The sequence below is a fragment of the Lethenteron reissneri genome, chromosome 43 (assembly GCF_015708825.2).
Source record: "Lethenteron reissneri isolate LAM-NWPU_2019-01 chromosome 43, ASM1570882v1, whole genome shotgun sequence".
NCBI classification, from domain to species: domain Eukaryota; kingdom Metazoa; phylum Chordata; class Hyperoartia; order Petromyzontiformes; family Petromyzontidae; genus Lethenteron; species Lethenteron reissneri.
The window spans coordinates 3,399,554-3,423,559 of NC_083821.1; the positions used below are offsets into that span (position 1 = coordinate 3,399,554).

At 48.5% G+C, this 24,006-nt stretch overlaps 1 protein-coding gene across 1 annotated transcript in view; it reads right to left on the reverse strand.

Annotated features, from left to right (window-relative positions):
- The window catches only part of LOC133353368 (collagen alpha-1(XXI) chain-like), a 134,681-nt gene that overhangs the window by 53,314 nt on the left and 57,361 nt on the right, over window positions 1-24,006 (reverse strand). Inside the window, exons 16-19 of the mRNA XM_061569560.1 lie at window positions 22,990-23,043; window positions 19,648-19,701; window positions 18,022-18,075; window positions 6,363-6,416 (exon numbers count right to left, since the gene is read on the reverse strand). Coding sequence (XP_061425544.1) covers window positions 6,363-6,416; window positions 18,022-18,075; window positions 19,648-19,701; window positions 22,990-23,043 — 216 coding nt within the window. The remainder of the gene's footprint in view (window positions 1-6,362; window positions 6,417-18,021; window positions 18,076-19,647; window positions 19,702-22,989; window positions 23,044-24,006) is intronic.

The following is a 24,006-nucleotide window of genomic DNA, read 5'->3' on the forward strand; positions in this document are numbered from 1 at the left end:
TGAACGTTGAGATTTTCAGAGGCACGTGGTGACCACTAAGATCTGAATTTGTCTGTAATAAGGTAGGGCGCTGATAAGGGGTTGACAGCCATGCGTTCAAATATATATCGAGGACCACGGAGAATTGAAGGTTCAGCTCCTTTGCTTTTGAAGTGTCCGATTAAAGTCTGCGAGCTGACGGGCACAAAGCCTACGCCAACAAATGGTTTACGTTGTTTGCTGTTGTTGATAACAGAACAAAACCCACCAACACGAGTGCCAGGGCGCGTTAGCGACACTCTGCAACGCGCATCGATGTATATATATATATTTTTACAAAACAAAGCGCTTGAGTTACGAGCGAAGGGGAAACAAAATATAAACATTAAACCCATAAAGCAACGCAAACAAGTTGCGAGCCGCGGGGGTGTCCCGGATTCCTCCCTGCCAACCCAGACATCCCCAACATCGCCCCCACTTCTCGAGGAGTCGAGCTGGCGGGGGGACATCAATCACGAGGAAGCGCTCGGCTCGGGAAGACGCGACAGCATCCCCAGCACCACCAGCGCCACGGCGAAGCAGGCTGAGAGTCGCGGTTGAAGCAGACTGACAATCGAGATGAGGCAGACTTACAGTCGAGGTGAAGCAGACGGGCCGCCAGGAGAAGGCGGTACAGCAAAGTGCAGACTGATATCATCTTCCCCTGCTGTATGGGATACAGTGTTGCCCCCTCGCACGTGCGGTTTTTCTCTGGGTGCTCTGGGTTCCTCCCAACCGTAAAGGCTCATCATTTATCGACCGACTACACCTTCATATACAGAGGACTGCAGAGCTTTGGTGCGGTTGGGTTGGGGGGGGGAAGAGAATGTGGTTCCTCCTCTCGTCTCCAAGTCAATCTCTTAGAGAGCGGGCGAAATATATCGTGCGGCGGCGGCGAGTTAAAGATCAAATTTATTATATTCTTGGATCTTTCGGTAAAGTCACGTAGAAGGGAAATAATCAAATCGTATAAATATACAATTTTTTATTGCTTATATTATATTTATAATATAATATAAATATATATATTTTTTGTTTTATATTTATATTATTTTAATATTTCCCTATATAAAAATATAAAACAATAAATTTGTTTGATAAACATTATTTATTATTTCCCTATATAAAAATATAAAACAATGAATTTGTTTGATATTTATATTATTTTATTTTTTCCCTTCTACGTGACTTTACCGAAAGAACCAACAATATGAATCCCTGCAGTCGCGAAAGCTTTGAATAAAAAAATTTAACTCATTGTTATCTTTGTTTGACTTGTCTATTTAAACGTCGCTGCGAGGGGGGGGGGGGCCCGTGGTGTGGGCGGAAATAGATCGCCGTGGGGGGGGGGGGCGAGGGGGGGGTGATGGTGGATCGAGTTGCTGCCTCCCAACGCCACCGCTCGTCCAAGCCCAGCGTGTTCCCGGGCACCGCTAGCGAGGCCGCCTCCAATCGCTGCAGCCCGCACCGCCGTCGAGGCACGGGTTGGCCACGTGCTCTGTCGCGACACGAAGCTCATCGCACGTCCGTACGCGCGTGTGCAAGCGCTGAGCCCAGCACCCTTGGCTCGGAGAAACTTGCAAAGCGCACCCCCCCACCCCCCATTCGCTTACCGTACCAAGTTTGTTTTGTTAATTTTTTTGCGAACGTTCGATGTACTTTGTGCATTTGCACACAATCTCCGCGGTGGATAAGCGGGGCGGAGAGCGTCGTCTTAAAAGACACGGCGAGATGAATTTCTGGGATTCAAAGTGAAAACGGCTGAGACGGACGGCAGTGATTCTAGATTTGAAGCTTTCGTGACTGCAAGGATTCATACTCTTAGTTGTTTCGGTAAAGTCACGTAGGTAAAAAAAATGAAATTAAAATTAACGTGGAGGCGGTTGAAGTGGCGAAACGAGGCACGCGAGCGAGCTGGGCCCGCCAGCCCGCGGTACGTAACGTGACAAATTCCTGTTGATTTAACTTGGCCCTAAGCCCGCCAAGTAATTTTTTTCTTCTTCTTCTTATTCTGCATGCCTTCGTTTACTTGAGTTTTTGTTTGCTTTCGCACGGAGCCCGCAGCGTTCGAAACAAAAGCAATCGAACTAGATTCGAAGCTTTCGTGACTGCGGGAATTACTCTTTGGTTCTGTCGGTAAAGTCACGGCGAACGAAATTTAATTAAACAATAATAGAATACGACGTTTCGATTGCAACACAATGCAACCATCATCAATCGGGCTCCGTTTTCTTTTTGCGACGGCCGGGAATCCACGCAACGCCTCGCGTGGACCGCGCTGCCGTGTTCGCCGCGCAGAAATCAACGCGAATCTCTTTTGAAAATGCGTTTGGAATGTTGGCCCAATTCCCCATTGGCGAGGGCCAAAATAAACCCCAACACGCTCAAATAATGGGATTCGCCCAAATGTCCCGCAATGTAGCAGGGTCCTTCCGACGAAGAGTCGTGACACTCGCTGAGGCTTTTGTAGGTAAATAAAAGGTAAATAAAAGACACTTTCAATAATAGGTCTTTTGGGTTAGAACGCGTATCTATAAATGTGTCGTAACCCTCCACCACCCGACACAGCCAGTAAGGTTTGTCACGCAAAGACACAACGCACCAATTAGTTTACTAGTTCAACCCACTGGTGTGTTGGAGAGTAAATCCACAACATTTACCATTTGAGTTCGACGTTTCGCTGGTAATTACATCCAACTGATTGACGCGTTTTGTTTATGTAACAAACATTACTGTATGCGTCGGGTGGTGGAGGGTTAAGACACATTTATACTTACGCGATCTAACCCAAAATACCTTTCCATTATGAATAATCTTTGTCGCGACAGCCGACGTGTTAAAAATACACTTTTATATCTTCAAAACACGTGATCGGATTGAAGGGAGGAGGTCGGGGGGTAACGGGAAGTCCAGACACACAGACGCAGAGCTTCATGGGCAGCCTGACAGACACACACAGACTACAAAGGGGCCGACGGACTGACGGACACGTGACCACACGGACACACGGACTGACGGACACGTGACCACACGGACAGCTGCCCAGTGATCGAGTCGAAAGAGGTCCGCTGCCGATCAGCAATCTGACCACGAAAGCGCAAACTACGCCCGCTAGCGTATGCACGCGCAGTGAGGTGGGGTTTTTTGTTGTTCATTCCGTCAGCTCGCACACGAACTGTGTGCCCTTACGGAACGGGAGGTATGTATCCACTTAACCTTTCCGTCGGGAACAAAAAAATCGCACTTTCATGAAGCCCCCCCCCCATCACTCGAGGCAGAGACGGAGACAAAAGGCACCTGAACCCGAGGCGTGAACGCAGCCTCCCTTCCCGATGGCTCTGCGAGGGTGGGGGATCGACATTTGAGAAACCACCAAATTCAAATTAATTAAATTTTGATTTAAAGCTTTCGCGACTGCAGGGATTCATCTTCTTGGTTCTTTCGGTAAAGTCACGTAGAAGGGAAATAAATTAAATAAATAAATTTAACATAATAAAATACAATTCTCACGACGTTTCGGCCACAATGCAAGCAGCCGTCCTCAGGTGAAGAACAGGTCTGTCTTCAGACGCTGTCTTTCCGACAGACCTGTTCTTCACCTGAGGACGGCTGCTTGCGTTGTGGCCGAAACGTCGTGAGAATTAGATTTTATTATGTTTTACTTTTATTATTTTATTATTTCCCTTCTACGTGACTTTACCGAAAGAACCAAGAAGATCAAATTCATTACTCGCAACGAAACAAAAAAACCGTCATTAAAATCAGACGAAGCTTCGAGCTCGTGCCTCTGAATTGGCAGTGTGAGCCGTGGGATCTTTTTTTTATAATTCCATGGAATGCGTGTTTGTTTTTATTACATTCCGATTGTGCTGTCCGCATTGTGTCATGAGAAAATAAAACGTCCACCAGGAAATCTCACGTTTGAGTTGTTTTACCAATTTGCTACACGCACGACGATCCCGTGTCGCCAGCTGCCCGGCTATTTTACACGCGAAATCCGTGGTGCTGCGTGGACACGTCAAGAACAACAAGACCATTGATATTCTTGGTTCTTTCGGTAAAGTCACGTAGAAGGGAAATAATACAATAATAAAAATATCAAACAATTATTTCCCTTCTACGTGACTTTACCGAACGAACCAAGAATATGAATCCCTGCGGTCACGAAAGCTTCAAATCAAAGATCATTGATGTCGCAGATAATAATTACAGGGCCCAATTGAATACTTCACAACGAACAAACTGAGGTTTGAGCGTTGCCAATTTTGCACCACGCACTGTGTCAGTGAATATCTCCAGAAGAATCTTAACTTTGGAGCTTTCGTGACTGCAGGAATTATTCTTTGGTTCTTTCGGTAAAGTCACGTATAAAGAAAAAATAGAAAAAAGAATAAATAAAGTAATAGCTATTATTTAATTTATTATTTTTTCTTTATACGTGACTTTACCGAAAGAACCAAAGAATATCTCCAGAAGAGGTGACATCCCAGAACTACCACTGATTCCAACATCGACATGTCCCTTGCCCACTCTGGCTGGCCCACGTTGTATGAGCCCTGCATCTTCGATTAGCACGGTTGGCTAAGAAGTTCAACATACGTGCATTCATACAAAGAGCGCATGCTGGTCCCGCCTGTCAAATCAAACCACAAAGCGTTTCACCCTCTCTAAAGCGCCCCGGGGAAGCAGGCGAATCAAGAGACAACGTCAAATCCGCACGCGACAGGCGCCGTAATGCGAAATCCCATCCGCCAACTCTCCGCACGTTTGAGAAGCCGGCTTTGGGACACCGGCGAGAGAGAGACACCCGCGTTGCCGACCCAGGCTCTCAGAGCGTCGGATTTCAGAGCCGCACTCGGCCACAAACAAGAGAGCAGGCAGATCGTGATTTTTCACGGCCGCTGTAAACGTCCGCGTGGTGACGATCATGGCGATGAGCCACTTCGTCGACGGCCAGGTCGCTTCTGGAAGAATAAAAAAATTAACCCGTAAAAACTAAGTTTTTCACTATAAATCCTTTATATGCGTGGCGGCTAGAGTCCTCTCATCCTCTGGCTTGAGATGGCTGCCACCTATGGGTCAGATGATTGCCTGCCACCATTAAGCAATTGGTAATTAAATATAATTTATTTTTTCCTAAAAAGTGTAAAATTTTGGAACAAAAATTTCACGAAAATAAATTGTCACGCACAACGAGTCTGTGTGCAAAATGTCAGCTCGATTGGATCACGAGAAGTGGGTTAAAAAACGACTGAAAGATTTGCACGGTCATAAGCGTGCAAGCAAGTGAACTTAATATAAAGGATTTAAAAAGAGAGCTACGTGGCTTCAGTAGAGCCTTGCCTGGTAAACAAACAAAAAAAATAACCCAATTTTTTAAAAGAGAACACGGCGAGGGGGGCGATGGGACTTCGCTTGAACGGACCACGTTTGAGAGACTCAACTCTGCGCGATAACCGGTAACCAGACCTCGGTGCAAATGAATTCGTGCCGTCACTTGAACACAGACGCCAAACCCTGAATGGGTAGCGAGTAAGTTAGAACATTTGTTATTGCGCACTCTTATGGATCGAGTCCATTACGGATGCGCATTGATCACACGTTGAAGTGGACTCTCTGAAACAACAACAACAACAGCAGCAACGTTTTGAGTCTGTTTCAAAACTGGCTCAGACTCAGGGATGGATCCCGAACATGAGCCGGTCGCGGTGTTCCAGCTCTTTGGGTCGCAGATGCCGTAACTCCTCTGGTGCGAAGGTTTACACGCGGGTAACAGCAGCAGGTCGCCGCGAGCTCGTGAAACGTAGGGCTGCTTTTATTGTTACAATTGCTATATTAAGTGCTGATTATTCTTGGTGACGTTACCGAAAGAACCAATAATATGAATCCCTGCAGTCACGAAAGCTTTAAATCAAATTTTAAGTGCTGATTGTTTAGCAAGGAAAGCCTCACGCTCCGAGTCACGGTGACTCCTTTTCAGGAAGGGTCATGACAAGTTTTTTTTTGCAGTCGAGGCACGACGATTTCAATGCACTGCATATTCCAAACGCGTAATTTTTTTGGGTGATTTTATAAAAAAATTTTGAACAAATGTGCACTCTGAAGCCGGCGCACAATCAATGGCCTACTCTTTCGCTCACGACATCACGAGATCTCAGTGGACACTGTGAAGCAGGCGGTGCGCAGTATTCTCACGGTCGATACACACACACGCGCGCAGCGAAGCATTAACCAGGGTGGCCTGGGGGATTCGAACCGCGATCGCCTCGTAGCAAGCGGCGAACGCGCTACATCTGGGTGGTCAGTCGTGTTGCTCTTTGGTGACGCGGTGTGCGCGCACTTACCGGTCCGCCCCTCTCCCCATCCATCCCTGGAATTCCAGTCTTTCCAGGCTCACCCTGCAAACAAAGACAAAAGAGAAAGACAAAGATCTCCCGTATAGCCTTAACAGACTGCTGGGGCAAGCGCTGTTAGCGGGAACCTATTAAGGCCGGCACGGCACACGAGGGGGTGGGTGGCCAGCACCACGCCCGACCGTTTTTTGTTTCATCAGTGGCGATGTTTATTACACACCACACGAGGTACTCATTTGAGGCACAGGACCGGTTCAGATAATCGTCACCGGTGTTGGCCGTGAGTGGGAATCGAACTCGAGTCGCCGGGTTCATAGCGCAGCGCGCTAACCGCTGCACCACCGCTCCCCACTGCAAACAGAACACACACACGCGGGTTCCCCCTGATGAGCTTGATAGAGAGTCGGCACAAGTGGTCGTTAGGGGGCGCCGATTCAGGGCCAGCCCTTGCGCACAGGAGGGTTGGTGTGGCGAGACCCTCACAAGTGGGTCGCCTTTGTCTCCCCAGTGCCGATGTTCGCAGCAGAGCACCAGGTGCTCACTGAACAAATCAACAACAACAACAACAAAAACCCCAACGCACTCTCTTTGAAGTCAGTGTTGTTGACAAGTGCGCTGAGATTTTTTTAGTTCGCTTGGTTTGTCAACCGTCATTGTGCAGCATCCCCACAGTAGTTCGTCACAGGCACTCACTTCAGGGCTAAGTGGCCCCCAGATGAGGCCAACGATGCAAGGATTCATCTTCTTGGTTCTTTCGGTAAAGTCACGTAGAAGGGAAATAATACAATAATAAAAATCAAACATAATAGCCGAAATGTCGTGAGAATTATTTTATTATGTTTTATTTTTATTATTTTATTATTTCCCTTCTACGTGACTTTACCGAAAGAACCACGAAGAGGAATCCCTGCAGTCACGAAAGCTTTAAATCGAGATACAAGGATTATTCAGAAACCCCCCCACCCCGTGAGAAATCTCTTTTAGTGAGGGGCGGGGCTGCTGCTCCTCCTGCCAGATGTCGAAGCGACGCGCACCGTCGTGGCCTCGTGACAACAAACGCCAACGGGGCGTTTTGAAAAACGTTCAGGATGAAGGAAACGTGAACACGGCAATCGCTGATTATAGGAGCAAGAGATGCCGCTGTCCCATTAGCCGCCACGGTGGCGAGATGTTAACTCCCTCGCCTGGTATGCAGGAGGTTGTGGCGTCGATCGAGACCCTGACAACACCTGTATATGTGGAGTTTGCATGCTCTCTCCGTGGTCGCGTGGAAAAATTTCCCTCCACGTCTAGAATCGTGCGTTTAGAGTATTCGGCTGCTATACATTTGCACGTGATAAGCCACTTCGTTGAGGTGTCCTTGGCGATTGCCAGGTCGATTCTGAAAAGGAGCTGCATGGCTCAGTGGGCCTTACCTGGTAAAATAAAACATCGTTTAGTAATAGTAACCACATTGGTGGGGGGGGGGGGGGGGGCGACGATAATTTGAAATGAACCCAGAAATGCATTTGTCTATTTGTGAGAACCATTGTCTCAGCATCACGTAACAAGCCTTTAACAAGAAGACATTCATGAGATCAAAATGTCCCCTTGCGGTCAACTGGGATCGCATTAAACAAGACGGTCTGAATGAAATCTATTATCTATTTATCCAGACAACCGCCCAAAAATGACCGGGGGGGGGGGATACTTTTTCCTAATCTTTTTTTGATAATGCTTGCATGGCATTAGCGAAGAAGGCTTTCAGTGTCATTCATCTGTTTCATACTCAGACCGTGTCTCAAAAAACGTCAAGGTCTCATTTTTCTTCGGTAGGCATTTTCTGAGCCAAATGCGAAATAAAAAGTCTGCATTTCAGGACACAAAGCATGCACGCTTTATCTCCCCCCCCCCCCCACCGAAAAAAAACTTTGAATGAGCCTAAAAAGTACACAGCTTTGGTTTGATACGACGTTTTTAAAACTCTGACATTTTAATGAATAGGGGGCGTCTCAGTTTTACACGTTCCCATTTATCTTGCGGTGTGAATCATCGCGCGATGGGAAAAGTTATTTATTTGTTCACTTTTAAATGTAACCCCCCCCCCCCGGCTGCCCCCTACATTATAAATATATATTTATATATTTCCAAAAGTCTCGTCTTGCCCTTGGCTAAACATTTTAAAGAAAGGCAGCAATGCATGAGGTTGGCATTGAACGCCATTGACACGGTGCAATTGCGCTCAAGGGATGCAATCAACTCCATTGTTGAACATTGTGCGTGCGTCGCAGTGGCCGCGTCGCGGTGAGTCGCGGCGCTGCGCCCCGAACCCGCCACCCCCAGAGTTTGAATCCCGGCCCATGGCCACCGACAACCAGTCACGATTATCTAAACCGGTTCGTGTGCCTCCCCTAGGTCGCGTCGGCCTCGAATGAGAGTAGCTGGTGCGATGTGTAAATGTTTCCAACTCGGGAGACGAAGGCGGCCGGGCGTGGTGCTGACCACCAACCCCCTCGTAACGCCGTATCAGCCTTCATAGGTGCTCGCTAACAGCACTTGCCCCGCAAATTCTGTTAAGGCTATAAGGGGGATCTTTGTCTTTGGGACCTTTGCATGAGGCGGCCAAGTGGCTCGGCGGTAGAACGGGCGGCTCGCAATCGGAGAGTCGTGAGTTCAATTCTCGTTTGGGGGGTTCACTCGGCTCATCATCCCTGCAAGGGTCGATAAAATGAGTGCCACCTAGCGGGGGAAGTCAATAACAGTTGTTCTATGGGCAGACTCGCTGCTGCCATAAGAACGTGGAATTTCCACCATTGGCTCAGGGCTGTAAACAGGAGTTGAGCAGCGCTCCGATGCTTATTTGAGTGGGGAATCACGTGGATTTGCATTCGTACGTCATGGAATTTCAGGGATATTTCGATTAATGTCATACTTCCTTTTCAAGCGCGTGCATTTGTTATATTTTTGATCATGCTGCTCCACGAAATGCACCTTCCCCCCCTCCCCTACCCATGCCCCTCCCGCCGTTGTCAGATATGAAACATTATTTAAAAAATGTTTTACTTTAATTCACAGTTATTAAATCCACTGCTAGATGAGTGCCTTCCAGTGCTGCGTCCATGCCGTGGTGGTTGTTTGACCATACTTCCCCACGATTGTAAGCGGCGAGCCCAAGTTTCAGATATCAGTTGTCACTGCTTTTAACTGTGGCCAGGAATTCAATTTCAAGTCACTGGATTCATAAAACCGCTAGTTCCACCAACTGATTATAATATATATTTGATCAATAATCATTTACAGCCGTTTGTTAATCCACTGCTGGATGAAGTTCCCAAGCACACAATTTTTAACGGTTATTTCACCATACTGGTCAGGGAGGGTTGATGACATAGCTTGCCAAATGATGTCGGCCGTGGCCAAAAATAGAATTCAGGTCACCGACTTAACGGCGCAGTGTGCTAACCACTGCACCACCGCTCCACCACGAGTCGCATTTCTGAGGGTTAACAGCAAATTAAATACGAAGGGATCCTCAATATTATCATGATCATCCTCGCCATCATTGCTATCATCGTAACATCGTCGACCATTCATGTTGGCCTGTCCTAAATAACTTGTTCCATACATACATATTTTTTTACGACCGCAAATGTGAGAAAAGTTACTGCTTTCCCAGAGGCAGCTGACGCCCTCAAATGCGATTTTGCAGAAACGATTTAATCGCAAGGGTCTGCACAGTTTGTATTTTGCTCCTCACAGTAAATCCATCACGGCATGTGGAACACACAACAAAAAAAACAAAGATCCCCCATAAAGCCCGTAAGAGACTGCTGCGGCAAGTGCTGTTAGCGAGCACCTATTAAGGCCGGCACGGTGGCACACGAGGGTCTGGGTGGTCAGCACGACGCCCAGGCCACCTTTGTCTCCCCGGTGGCGATGTTTACACACATTGCACCAGGTACCCATTTAAGGCCGAGTCGACCTAATGGAGGCCCAGGACCTGTTAGAGATATCCATCAGCAATGCTGCCTGTGAGGGTGAATCAAATTGAGGTCGCATGGTTCACAGTGCGGTCTCGCTAAACTGCTATTTTACAATGTGGAGGGCACATGGACGCGCAACTTCCATTCCGACCTCGCAGGGATAGCAACGTGAGGGATGTAATGCCTCCCATCAACACACATTCGGAGATAAGCACGCCGATTCCGTCTGTAGCATTGGTCTCGCGAATCTGGTTGCGGGACACGTGAGCAGCGGAGGAGTGCGCAGGGCAACGATGTACATCTGTGGGATATTTACTCTTCCCCTCCCCGGTTATATACTGTATACCAGTGGCGGCTCCTGCAAAATCTCTCAGGGGGGGCAAATGTCTGGATGATTGATAAGGATAAGGTCCACCCATGCAATGGATAAATTAACAGCTTAAGCATGTAAAGGCAACTTCACTACTTTAATATTAAAAAAAATAAAGTGACTCTTACAATACATCTCCGTGTTTGTTTCTATACTCACTATTATTACAATCCACTCAGTTTCTTTTATTAAAGATTACACTAGGTGGCGACAAATAATATTGTTGACTGAAACGTGCTTACGTATGATGATGTAAGCACGTTAGTGCGAGCCCTCCCAGAAGCCATAGAGAATGCATTGCAGCGCCCGCCGTTCGAAAAAAAACATCTTTGAATGTAAGTCTATGGGAACACTCTGGGCGATTCTCAGCCAGAGTGAAATCGCCCATAAAGAGGCGGTACTCCACAGAACGTGACATGACGCTGATTGGACTATATCCAGAGGCACAGTAACGGCTAGCGTGACTCTGTGGTTGAATGAGATTTTGAATGTGATTGAAAAAGTCCCTTTCACACTTTGGTGGTGCGTCGCCCAATCGCCCTAATGAAGAAACCGCCCCTGCTGTATACATCTCCATGTATATAAAAGGCAAAGTTGTGATTGTGTGTGTCTGTTCAAATGTTTCGCGTACTTCCCGACGTGCAACAAATTTGAAATTTGCCATGTGGGTACTTTGCAGACTGTACACCATGCAAAAATTATAAAAATACACTTATAAATTTTTTTTTGGGGGGGGGGGAGAGTTCAATAATGCATATCTTTTTTGCACGGCAAGTGAGCTGTGACGTCAAATCTGTCACGTGACCCGCGCACGTGGAAGCGTAACGCATTGTGGTGTAGTGGTTAGCGTGCTGTGCTACGAATTCGATTCCCGCTCACGGCCACCACCGATGATGATTATTTTAACCGGTCCTGGGCCTCCCCTAGGTCGACTCAGCCTCAAAACGAGTAACTGCTGTGGTGTGTGAACATCGCCATTGGGGAGACAAAGGCGGCCGGGCGTGGTGGATCCAAGTCCCGGGCGAAGCCGGGTAGTACAGCTAGTGTGTACCTATTACAATCGTGGTACTTGTGTCGTATGCTGAACTTCTTTCGCACCGTACGTAGCCAACCGTGCTAATTGGAGGTGGAATGCAATGAATGAATGTACATAGTTAACCACAGCAGTGAGCAGTAGACGACATTGCGTACCTGTCACGCAGCAGTGTAGGGGGTTCTACGGTGAGCTCTTTTTGGACAGACACTCACCTGACCCTGTATATTCAGCACAAACACTCACCTGAGCCTGAATTTTCGGTACAAGTACAAACCGCGAACAACCCTCGCAACCTTTCTTAGCCAGGGATGTCAGAAGATAGATCAGTAATCAGCTCAGACCAGGAAGATGCAATGCGCGTAGCTACTTATGAACTCACTTCACTAGGCCTCATAAGCTCTGATAGAGGCACACATTTTCCATGCCTATCAGACGACATGTGTAACCTGTCAATCAAAGCAAAATGTGTAATGTCTCAGAGCTGGCAAATTTTTTGCCATAGTGTGTTAAAGCAACAATGAATGTCTTGTTAATTTGGTGCAGTCATTGGTGACTCTGTCTGAGACCATCAACCTGCTAAGCTTGGAAAAGCAGATTTTAAACGTGGGCAGCGAAATCCCAGAATCAAATCCAGGCTTTCAGCAGTGCTGGCTCCGTGCTGCAATACAGCATTTATCCCCCCCCCCAGACCAGCATGAGCCAGTTCACAATGTCACAATCTACAATTCCGTACTGAAATGCGTTTGGGATGCCTGTTGCCTAAACGAAGGACAACACCCCAAGATGTTGTGCAAATAGAGCGGGGCATCTTATCTTTTGGTCGGTTGGCAAAAATGAGAATTTCGTTGGTAAGTTTTCATTGATGAGATAAAATTGGAAGAGAGGCAGGCGGGTAAAAGGCAGAAAGGGTGGTACGGCGATGATGATACGGTAATGCCGGGGAGAGAAGGCACGTGACTGGAGACAGTCGTGGACAGGGGAGGTGTAGGAAAACTTTCGAACTTGGACTTGAACAGCGGAAAGGAGTCTCAAAAGGCGGACAGATTGATTTCCAGAAACACGCGAGTCGCATCGGAGACAGACGGCCCGGCAGAATACGCGCGCACCGACAATCCACCATTGGTCATCAGTTTACCAAACCAAAAAAAATGTTGAATTCATTTTCGACCGAAGTGCCTCAGGGCACCCAATTATGACCATCATTGGCCTCAAGCCCAGGCTCATGTTGACCCAGGAGTGAGGACGGGTGGGGCGCAAGCACGTGACTCTGTGCGGTTTTTACGCAGCCCCTAAACACAATGCAAATCCTGGAATGTATTATCCAAGTTTCCTCGGGGGGGGCGGGGGGGGGCCTCTATGTCCATTCTGCAGGGAAACCCTTTCACAATTTCCAATGCCGCGGCTCGCTCCGTCCACGCCGTATAAGGCGGGCGGCCTTGAAACCTTTAGCGCTGCTAATGCCCCAGCCCTTCGATCGCGCGTCCCGGACGGTGAGGCCACCACACCGCACGTGCAGGCAGCGCCAGGGTCCGCACTCAAGGGCCCGCTCCGTGCGGTCTAATGCGAAGCACATGGCCGGGCGAGGCGCGGTGGGGGGGGGGGTGGGTGGGGTGGGGGGTAGGCGGGATGCCTCCGTTGGAGGTGCAGAGCACCCGACGTCCTCACCACCTGAAAACCACCGTTCGTAAAGTAGCATTCGCGGGCAGGTATTTACGAGGGTAAGGTCGGCTGCCACATGCCGGCTTCTCGCTGGGAAATGTTTGCCTCCGTGCGGATATAAGGCGTCGTTGGAGTGATCGAGGAGGATTTTGGCGTCGCGTTGTTGAGTGTTTGCGGAGTTGCCTGGGAGTTGCATCCCGGCTGCAATTGCCTTCCTCGTGGTGTGTCGGTTACGTTCCGGACAGGATCCGCGATGTTCACTCCACACTTCGTCGTGTGATCAGAGGAGTCCGACTGAGCTATGATTATGTTCAAATCTACGCAACCAATGGCGAATTGACTTAGTACTGAGCCTGCTGATAAGTGTGCGGACTACCACGTACTTAGATGGAATGTAATCTGCATAACCAGTATTCCCGTAGCTTTCTTAAAAGGAGAGAAACGCAGACTCATAATATCGCGGACTCACATTTTCACGCGGAGGTGTCTCGTAAACATGTTTCAACATATTTTTGGTGGTGTCCAGAGAGACCCAATGAAGTCCGCAAGTTTCTGACGCCCTCCTGCATCGTGCGACTAACTTTTTCCGGCGAGATTTTTAGAGACTGAACCGAAGTCCGCAGGGAAATGACATTTGCTGAATCTTTAGGGAGAGAGAGGCACAGCCAAGACGCACCCACGCTCCAAACGTTGGCTCACACAAATCTGGGCATTTGGAGTTGTTCGTACAAAATATATTTAAATCTTAGGAAACATGGGAATCTGTCCAAGATGTCTGTGGCCAGATTGTGAGCGAAGGAGACCCTGAGTCTGCCACTACGTCCACTGCTCCAAGTTCAAAGTAAACTAATAACATTTCACATCAGATGTCAATTACATTTTTTTTCACGCTTAATATCTTTTTTTTTCAGAAGCCACATGGAACAGTTTAATTTGGTCAAAGCTACCTCGCAAGTGTTTTGCGATTAAGAATTATATTTAAAAAAGCTGAACTAATTCAGGCACCGTATTTGATTCAGATGTTTTTGTTAAATTGCCACAGCTTCGGATGAAGATCTCGAGGCAATCGCGCACGAGCTGATGCCATCAGTGCGGGAGCTCCGTAATGAATCGAGCGCTCCGTAATGGGACCATGACTTCCGCACGTGATCCGGATTTAATTATGCCGCCGCATTTCATTCATTACGGATAAATGAGACCAGAGAGGCTCGCACGTCACCGAGGCGCATTGCCACCCTTGCACAACCTTACTTCCGATATCGACTCCAAAATCGCGGAATTCGTTTTAAATCACACGGCAAGGAGACTCACGTGGTCAATGCTGAGCCATGGGAAAGTTCCCTCCGGGACAAATTAAATCAAACATAGATTTACCCGCAAGGAACAAGATGCCTCGCTTGAGCGATGAAAGTAGAATCGCACACTAACCCATGGGTTCGTATGTGTGATCAATTATTTTCGATTATTTTGCACAGGTTAAAGGCACAGCCATGCAATTGCTTGCTCAGAGCACCGCTGATGGATAGGGCTCTACTAGGGCGAACTCTGAAGCAGTTGTTTTTTTGGTCTGCTCTTCCACATCGACCGCAGGTGTTAGTAGAACGAGGATGACGTATCCTCACTTTACCCCACTACATTACGACCTACCGATGGACTAACTGCGGTGAAACCCATTTATATGGCTGGGTGGACTGAGGTGGTGGTGTGGGCGATTTTAACATTTTATCAGGTAAGGTCCACTGAGCGATAGAGCTCGTTTTAAGAAGCGACCTGGCAACAAATGATAGCTCAACGAAGTGGCTTATCACGTGAGAATGTATGGCAGTCAAATACGCTTAACGTCTCTTAAATGTGGACAGAAATACCGGGGGACCTGGAGAAAAACCCACGCGACCACGGAGAGAACATGTAAATTCCAAATATACATTAATCAAGATCGGGATCAAACCCACGACTTCCTGTATCCAAGATGAGGTAGTTAACATCTTGCACCACTGATGCAACTGCTATAAGTGTGACATTGAGCCGGCGACCTGTGCTTTTCAAGTTCAGTGTTTTATATTCTTAGGTTTTTTCGGTAAAGTCACGTAGGTAAAAAAAATTAAAATTAATAAAAGTAAAATAAAAATAAAATTAAAATAAAATTAAAATCAAGTAAGAGATGCAGCAGTCGTGCTGTGACGGTTCCACCTGAAGACGAAAGCTTGTGTTGCCTCCGAAACGTCGTGATTTTTATTTTATTTTCATTTTACTTTTATTAATTTTAATTTTAATTTTTTACCTACGTGACTTTACCGAAAAAACCTAAGAATATGAATCCTTGCAGTCACGAAAGCTTCAAATCTAGAATTCAGTGTGTTAACCACCACACTGCGGCAGCTCGCGTCAATTCGAAAAATTGTTCGTGGGATGTAATGGGTTCAGGTGGCTGCCTCCTCACCCCCCTGCCTCCTGCTCCCTCCCTACAATGTTAAAATAATCAATAGATCCTCGACCTGAATCGCATCCCAGAATCGCACCATGCCAATTCCTCGAATCGCGTCCGAACAGAATTGCTACGCTCATTATAGCTATGCACCGATTTTTTTTTCATACGTATTTTTTTATTTTCTTTAAGCTTGCGCTAGTTAGGAACTGCGTTTTTTGCAATGTGAGGACGTTCGCGCAAAACTTTGGCAAGCGACTGCCGATTGTTCTCGCTGGGTCCAACATGACCGGCCACTGCTGTTGTGTACGCCAGCAATTAGGTGCCAGACGACTGTTCGGCGAAGGGCAAAGCCAGGGTTTGTTTGTTGCAAAGAACGGCCGTGAAATCGTAACGTCTTGAAAACGTCTGCACGAGCTGCGCGCGAGAGATCCGTCGCGTAAGAGCCGAGGATGTTTGTCGAGATGAAATGGAGAGCACAACAAGTCCTGTTGCAAAATTGGCTCGTGGGAAAGGAAACAATGAATGCGTTTGACGGCACGCGGCGTAGGGGTCTCCGTTCCGTTTTGTTGACGGCTCTTCGTGCCGGAGGTGTGTTCAGCTTATTCGAGGAAGGGGGACAACTATAAACTTTAGACTTTAGGAGTGGAAGTTTTTTGACATCTGACTTCTCGGGGGAGGGCTTGGTGGTGGGCGATGAGTAACACTCGCGTGCCTCGCTGGAAGAAGAACCTGCGTTCGATCCCCGGCGCCTTCCCGCGTGGCGTTTTCATGTTCTCCTCCCATTCCGCACGGGCTTTCTCCGCCTTCTGTGGCTTCATCCCATCGTTTGTGACATGCATTGATGCCGATGTCGCAGGACACTCTTAAAGTTAAGGCTCCTTCGAACCCATCGTGATTTGCCCTGGAAATTAAGCGACCGATGTTACTAAGTACGCTTGCCAGGCACAGAAAATGTGCTTTCGTGACGGTCTACCTGACGTAAAAATCGCGCCCGTTGCCATTGCTGTTGTCAATATTTTTTAGTTGTTATTAAAATATTGCAACATTTTCCAGCAGCCCTTTGTCCATTTTCCGCCACGGGGAGCGGGGGTGGGAGGGGGGAGGGAAGACATCGGGACGGTGCCGTGCATCTGCCTAGCGGATAACGCTGGGCTCCGAACGGCCCAAACCGCTTGCGCCACGCTGGAACATTTTTGTTTTCAACTCCCCGACGTGATCACCCCCACGGCTCGCGCGAGCGCAGGCCTGTCCCGCTTCCCCGTACTAATCCCCCTTGCACTGCAAACGCTTTCCAGAGTCATAATCGTTCGCAAGAGAACGCGGACTCGCGCAAGGAAATTGCAAACAATACACTTGAGCGTATTTAGAAGGACAAAGGGAGGGATAGGATGAAGTTGAGGAGGAGGTTTTTAAATGAAGACGATTCACGAAAAGGAATCTAACGGGGGCGCCTGATTTACATCCGTCACGTTGGCGGAAACCGCAAAACATCGAGTGAAAATCAGTTTTATCTCGCGGTGAAAGAGGATCGCTATTAGCATGAAGATGCCATGAGGGGAAGTGCCCAAGTGGCTCAGAGGCCATGGTAGGCCTCGCCAGCGCAGCTGAGAACCTGGGTTCGATACCGGGTTTTAGCCGCCTGTGACTAAACCGGATTCTCAAGTGCAGTGAGTTGATAGTCTTGGCCCGGTCAACAATGACAGGTCCAAAAAATCCCAGCACATCAAATATGGTTTTGCACTTGACTTGGGATAAAGTCAAGCCCTCCCTGCGAATTAAACACTTCAGTTTGATGGACGTGCCACAAGCACTCTTGGCGGGGCATGCGTACAAGACGTGTCCCTCTTGTGGGTAAAATTGCGCACGGCTTGGCTACAATTCAGCTGAGTTTGGCTGTCATGCAATGAAAATTATCTCATAGCAGAGTGTACCAGAAGAGTGCGAACCCCCGACTGTTTAAAGGCTTTTTTTGTTGTGTCCGGAGATGTCTTGTGAAACAGCAATCATCCTATGACCCATTGGGTTGTGGTGCTCTGTTGGGATTTCCACAGTGGGATGTTGCAACCTCGGCACAATTGGGAATGCTTCGGGGTAGGGGAAAAAAATTCAAAACGCCACTTCATTACTGAAATAAAAATATATTAAAAGAAGACACCGACAATTTAATAGGGCCTGCCCTGTGAATGTTCATTTACCTTGGCACCAGGAATCCCAGGAGATCCATTCGTCCCGTCGGAGCCCGGCTGACCCTGTCACAGATTCAGAACAAGAACAGAGCCATCGTGAGCCTAGCGAAGCAAAATACGGATCACAGCGATGGTCTGACGATGACGACGCGAAAGAACTTTGTGAATGTCAACACGGGAAAGCGTCAATTTATTTCTAGCAATTTTAAGTCCGTGCCAAAGTCCCCATTTGTCAACGACACGTTTTTATCTTGTTTTAAAAATCTTTCTTACAAAATTATTCCCAAAGCTCACGGCAAAGAATTACAGCAGTGGGACCAGAGTTTGTCAACATCTATAACGCCCCGTAAGATTAACCCCAGTGAAACATTTCTGGATATGTGGTGTTTTGGTCATGGCTAGCTCAACCAGAGACCCATGGTCACCATGGGTTTTGATTTCCAGTCAGAATGTATCCTGTCTCGAAGTGCCTACTGATGATTTACGAACATACCATACGCGACCATATGCGCTCTTGCTTTTCAGCTGCTCCTTGGCTTAAAAGCAGCATGCGCACGCCTAGATTAAAGCGCTGGGTGTAAGTGGGATGTGTATGATGCCGCGTTTCCACAACCAATGAAAAGCAGGCCAGCCTGGCATAGAATAGAATAGATTTTTTTTTACTCTTACACCAGGTAAGGCCCACTGAGCTATGTGGTAAATCTTTTTCAGAAGCGACCTGGCCCCACAAATGATAGCGCAACGAAGTGGCTTATCACGTGGAAAATGTATAGCAGCCAAATACTCGAAACGTACGTCGATTCTAAATGTGGAGGGGAAAAACCGGAGGACCCGGAAAAAAGTCCACGCGAAAATATGAGGAGAGAGACATGCAAACTCCAAACATACAGCAGGCGTCAGGTTCGGGATCGAACCCACGAACTCCTGCATACCATGGTGACGGTAGCTAACATTCCCCAGCCACCGTGGCGTTTGACCCTGGTCAAGCGGAGCTCAGCCCGAAGTGCCACAGCGTCGTCGCTGGGCCAAGGCACGGCCTGCTCCAACTGGGGGCCCGTGTGCGCTTCGCTTCGCCAAGAAGGGGAACCGGGCGGAGCTCTTTCCGCCCCGGTCTGCCTGCGCTCGTTTCTGGCCGCCACGGTCGAGGCCGCAGGTCGCACGGGGTCAAAGTGGACAGAGCGGGGGAGGTCGTCATGCGACATCTCTAGCGCGGTTTAACTCGAGGGCGGTGTTTTATTTCGTTTAAAACCGGGGTGGCGGTGGGGGGGGGGAACAATAGAAAAGGCACGGAACCTTGGGATAGCGTAAGTTAATAAATCAATCCAAAAAACAACTAATGATCACTTCCCTCTTTGGCTGTGGAGAGGAGCATGGGGAGGGTCAGAGGGTTGGGGCCGTATCCACAGAGATTTTCCTTCACCGCACCTCTGATTAGCACGGTTGGCTACGCACGGTGTGAAAGAAGTTCTACATACATGCATACAGAGCTTGCATGCCCACAAAGCACTGGGGCAAGAAGCGAGCGGCGTGGGCCCCGTTATACAACCGGCACTTGGGCCTGGTGTCTGAAGGCCTGTGAAAATGCAGCATGAGCTCGCAAGCAGCAGTTGTGTAGAGACATCCCGTACGGTTTACCTCCTGTCCCCTGGAGCCTAGTAGACCTTGAGAGCCCTTGGTGCCACGGTCTCCCTGTGGTCAGCGATAACACAACAAAACAGAAAACACGCGCACGCATAACGAGTTAAAAAAACTGCTTAAAAAAAGGGAATCATTTTTTACGGGAACAGAATGTTACGGCTCTGGGAGGATTTCGCGAAAAAAGAATATGGCATGGAAGCATTAAACTTGGAGTCGCGATCTCGCGACGAAGCCCCATCCGTCACTGCCTCCCATCCTCGGGGGCGTACGTTTCAAGAGCCGACTTTGTTTGGAGGTTGCCAAGCTGCCAAGGCCACACGTGTGCACGCACACCTGCCAGCACCCCCATGACCTCCAGGCCCGCAGTGAGGGAGGACCACAGTCAGATAAAGGTGCATCCCTCAAATCACCTGCTCACTCCACTGTTGCAGGAAGGACCTTTACTGGAGTGAGCTCTCTAGAGAGAGCCCTTCCCGAGGAGAAATCTAGCCTGCACTCCGACGCCGGCCAAACTTCTTGGGAGAGGTAGGAATACCCACAACTCTACCCCACCACACCGCAACGCGACCGGCTTGCGAGTTTGAATGGAGCGCTCGACTCTCATTGGCGAGGAGTTGTCACAGGTGGGGGGGAGGAGTTGACATTGGGGGCATCCAATCTGATTTTAAGGCAGAGAGTCGTTGAAATAGGATTTGGTGATCATGGAAGAGTCGTGGAAAGTTCGGGAAAGGATGGGGAAGAAAGAAGACGAGGAGGGATAGAAGAAGGGGGGGGGGGGGTCAGGGTGGTGCCTCAACGGAGCGATCCCCTGGCACGCCGACACGCTGTTCGCAATACGTCACAAAGACGATGTTCGAGACTGACCGTGGCTGGAAGTCCTTTACAAACGTGATTATACCACCTGCATTTTTTTTTGTCGTGAGATCCTCCACCGCCCGACGTAGACAATGCAAATGAAATCGGCGCGCGGACGATTGCATTTTTCAGGTCGCCGCGGGTCAAGCTGAGGACCAATTCTCACGGGCACACTTCACACTTTAGATGCGACGCTATTTCGCTGCAAACTGCGTCAAGAGATTTTCAGGTGAGGGACCGTGTAAGTTCAGAATAAAATGTGTCACCTGACCCGGGTTCTTTATTGAATTGTTCTTCAACTTAACTGGGCCACGCTTCGAACAATCCGCACTGACCATGCGTGGTGAAGTATGATCAAACAGCCTCCATGACCGACATGGTGTGGAGAGGCCTTCATTCAGCCAGGGAAATTGACAGAGAGCTCCTAATTTTAATTATAAGCATCACTCCAAAAAAATCCACATATTACACTCGCAACAAAATATGATACAGTATTACAATTAATAGTGCTTAAATACAATAACGTAACTGAAGTTCACCTTAGCGGGGGAAAAACAAAAGTGATTTAAGTTACTAAGGTCACCTGTAATTATAACTAACGGTGCTGTGGTGGCGAGATGTTAACTACCTCGCCTGGTATACAGGAGGTCGTGGGTTTGATCCCGACCCTGACGTCTGCTGTATATTTGGAGTTTCCGTGTTTCTCTCTCCCCGTGGTCGCGTGGGTTTTTCTCCGGGTCCCCAGGTTTTCTCCCCTCCACATTTAGAATCAACGTCACGCGTTTCGACTATTTGTCTGCTATAAATTTCCACACGATGAGAGGCCACCTCTTTGAGCTACCATTTGTGACCGGCAAGGTCGCTTCTGAAAAAAATAGCGATGTATAAAACTCAGGGGGCCTTACCTGGGAAAAAAAAAAGTTTTTTTCATCGTTTTACTTTCAAAGCATTCAGATATGAATGAGGCCGCGGGCGCTTCATGCCACGTGAATTCTCGTTCCACTGGCGAACACTCTACTCGCCGATTCGGCACCAGTCTTGGGACGACCACCAGAATAAAGGAGAAAAAAACCCAGAATCAACGAGATTAAGGGCTTTTCTAAGTCGCTCTTTCCTGTCGCAATTCATCAGCCGAGGAGGACAGCCAAGCCCCCCAGGAGGCTGAACAAAAGAAGTTAACGCTGGACACGTCTCAAGACGCGCGAGCGAGCAAGCGTGTCTCGCTGCTGGGGCGACGCATCTGTGCACAGCGCGGGGTCAAGGATCTCGCGCATGACGAAGTGATTCCGCGCAGGCCAATTTGTGGGTCTGCAGTATCTGCGCGCGCGTGTGTTTATGTGCGCGTGTGTGTGAATCTGTGGAGGAGGAGGCTCGTGAAGGACGCCGCTTGGTCAGTCGGAGGCAGTCGCCCTCCAGCAACAACGGAGGACTGAGGAGTGGTACGAATCCAGCGGCCGCCCGCCCTCCTGAAGCAATGCGCGTGTCCTGAGCGTGGACACCAATTCGTATCGACGAATTGATGCATCATCGAGTAAAAGTGAAGGCCCTTTGCTATCGTGCAATGCGTCTCTCATGAATTCGGTAAAGTGGCTGGGTGGTGGAGGGCAAAGCCTGAACCGGTGCTTCTCGTTGCAACGGTTCAGCGGGTCAACCTGCACGGCAGATGTTTCAATATGCCGTGATGTCATTCGCGGCTCCGGCTCCGTGCCAGGAAAATTGCGTCCGATTTGTGAAATAAGCGTGAGTTGGTTATTGTATTTATTATCGTGAGTTGTGGAGCCTGCTCCGCTGAGACTCCGTGTTTGAATGAAGAGTTCAGTCGACCGAGCACAGTGATGAGATCATCTCACCCCAGTCACCAATGACTCCACCAAAAAGTCGTCGCATTCAAATTGCGACAGTTCTGGATGGATCCTCTGGTCTAGGAAAATCGCATCAATGGCACATTTGAAACGCGAGTGGGAAAAAGACCAAGCATTAAAATTGTTTAATATTTAAAATTATCAATGAAGCCGAAGCCTATTTTGTTTCAAGCACGCTAAGCATTTTCTTTCGTTCGATTTTAATACGGCCCCATTCATGTTCTTTCTTTTCGCAGGGGTGATCCTACGGTCGGAAAAAAAACTAACTTTTTATTACAACACGTATAAGGTTTGTTTAAATTTCCTGATTGTCCCAGGAAACGCTGACGCAGCAACGCACGTGCCAGCTAACGAGCCCGCCAATTTATGTTCATTTCGCGTTGCTTTTTTTCCTCCCCTTTCTCTTTTTCCCCTTCTGCTTCCACTCAAAAGTAAACTCGACATGGCGGGCGGGAATTCGAGTACAGCAAATAACTTCACTCCGCCCATGAACCTACCCCAACCGAGGGCGCCCGCTACACGCGGCATCTGCACCGCACTCGAACCCGCGTGGGTTCGACTCGATAATTTACGCCCCGTCATTGTTGTACAGAAATGAAGCCAATGTAAATTACCAACATGCCTTTCTTCCTTCGGGACCAACGGGGCCTGGGTCACCGCGGCGGCCAGGTGAACCCTGAAAGTCGGGGATGGAGGAGGGGGCACAAGGTGGTGCGGGGGGCGGGGGTAAAAGGAGAGGTGAGAGGTCAGGCGTTGGCAGAATGACATCATCATGTTCACACATGCCGCCCACGCAGCCGGCAAGACGATGTACGGTCATCGTCGTTATCGTTGATCGTAGTCATTCATCATCATCACTTATCGTTGATCGTAGTCATTCATCATCATCATCAATCAGCCATCGTCAATCCACTGTGATTTGATAATCCACCCAGCAACCGCGCGCGGGCTGATTTCATCGTTCCATCTCATCCCTTTTCGATGCGCTCCATTCCTTTGCCGTCACTCCGTTGCTTTCGACCGTCGGTCATCGCCCCCTTCTGCCCGTCACGCGCCCTGCCCAAGCCCGCTCACGTTTCTTCGCAGTTTGGATGATGTCGTTGAATCACCTGCGTGCGTTCCCTGATCCCGCGCTTTCCTCGTCCGACACTGCCACCGCGTACACGGCGACCCGAGTTCGATTGCGAACGTCGTGGTGCGGAGTAAGTGGCCCTTGCCCTGCACTGAACTACAGACCCGGCAAACCTGAGTTCGATTGGTTTAACACTGAGAAGGCTTTCGCGACCAATATAATCCATAATACAGGTTTTTTTGGGGGTTAGAACGTGTACATATGAATGTGTCGTTAAACCCTCCACCACCTGACACAGCTAATTAGTGAAATTTTCACGTAAACTGAACATGCCAATTCGTTGCTAGTACATCACACCGGAGTGTTGGAGAGCAAATCCAATGTAAATGTTGTAAATGTTGTGGATCTGTTCTCCAACACACCGGTGTGCTGTAATAGTGACGAATTGGCATGCTCTGTTTACGTGACAACCCTTACTAGTTGGCTGTGTCGGGTGGTGGCGGCTTTAACGACACATCTATATATTCACGCGATCTAACGCGAGTTCGATCATTACCAGCCGTGGCC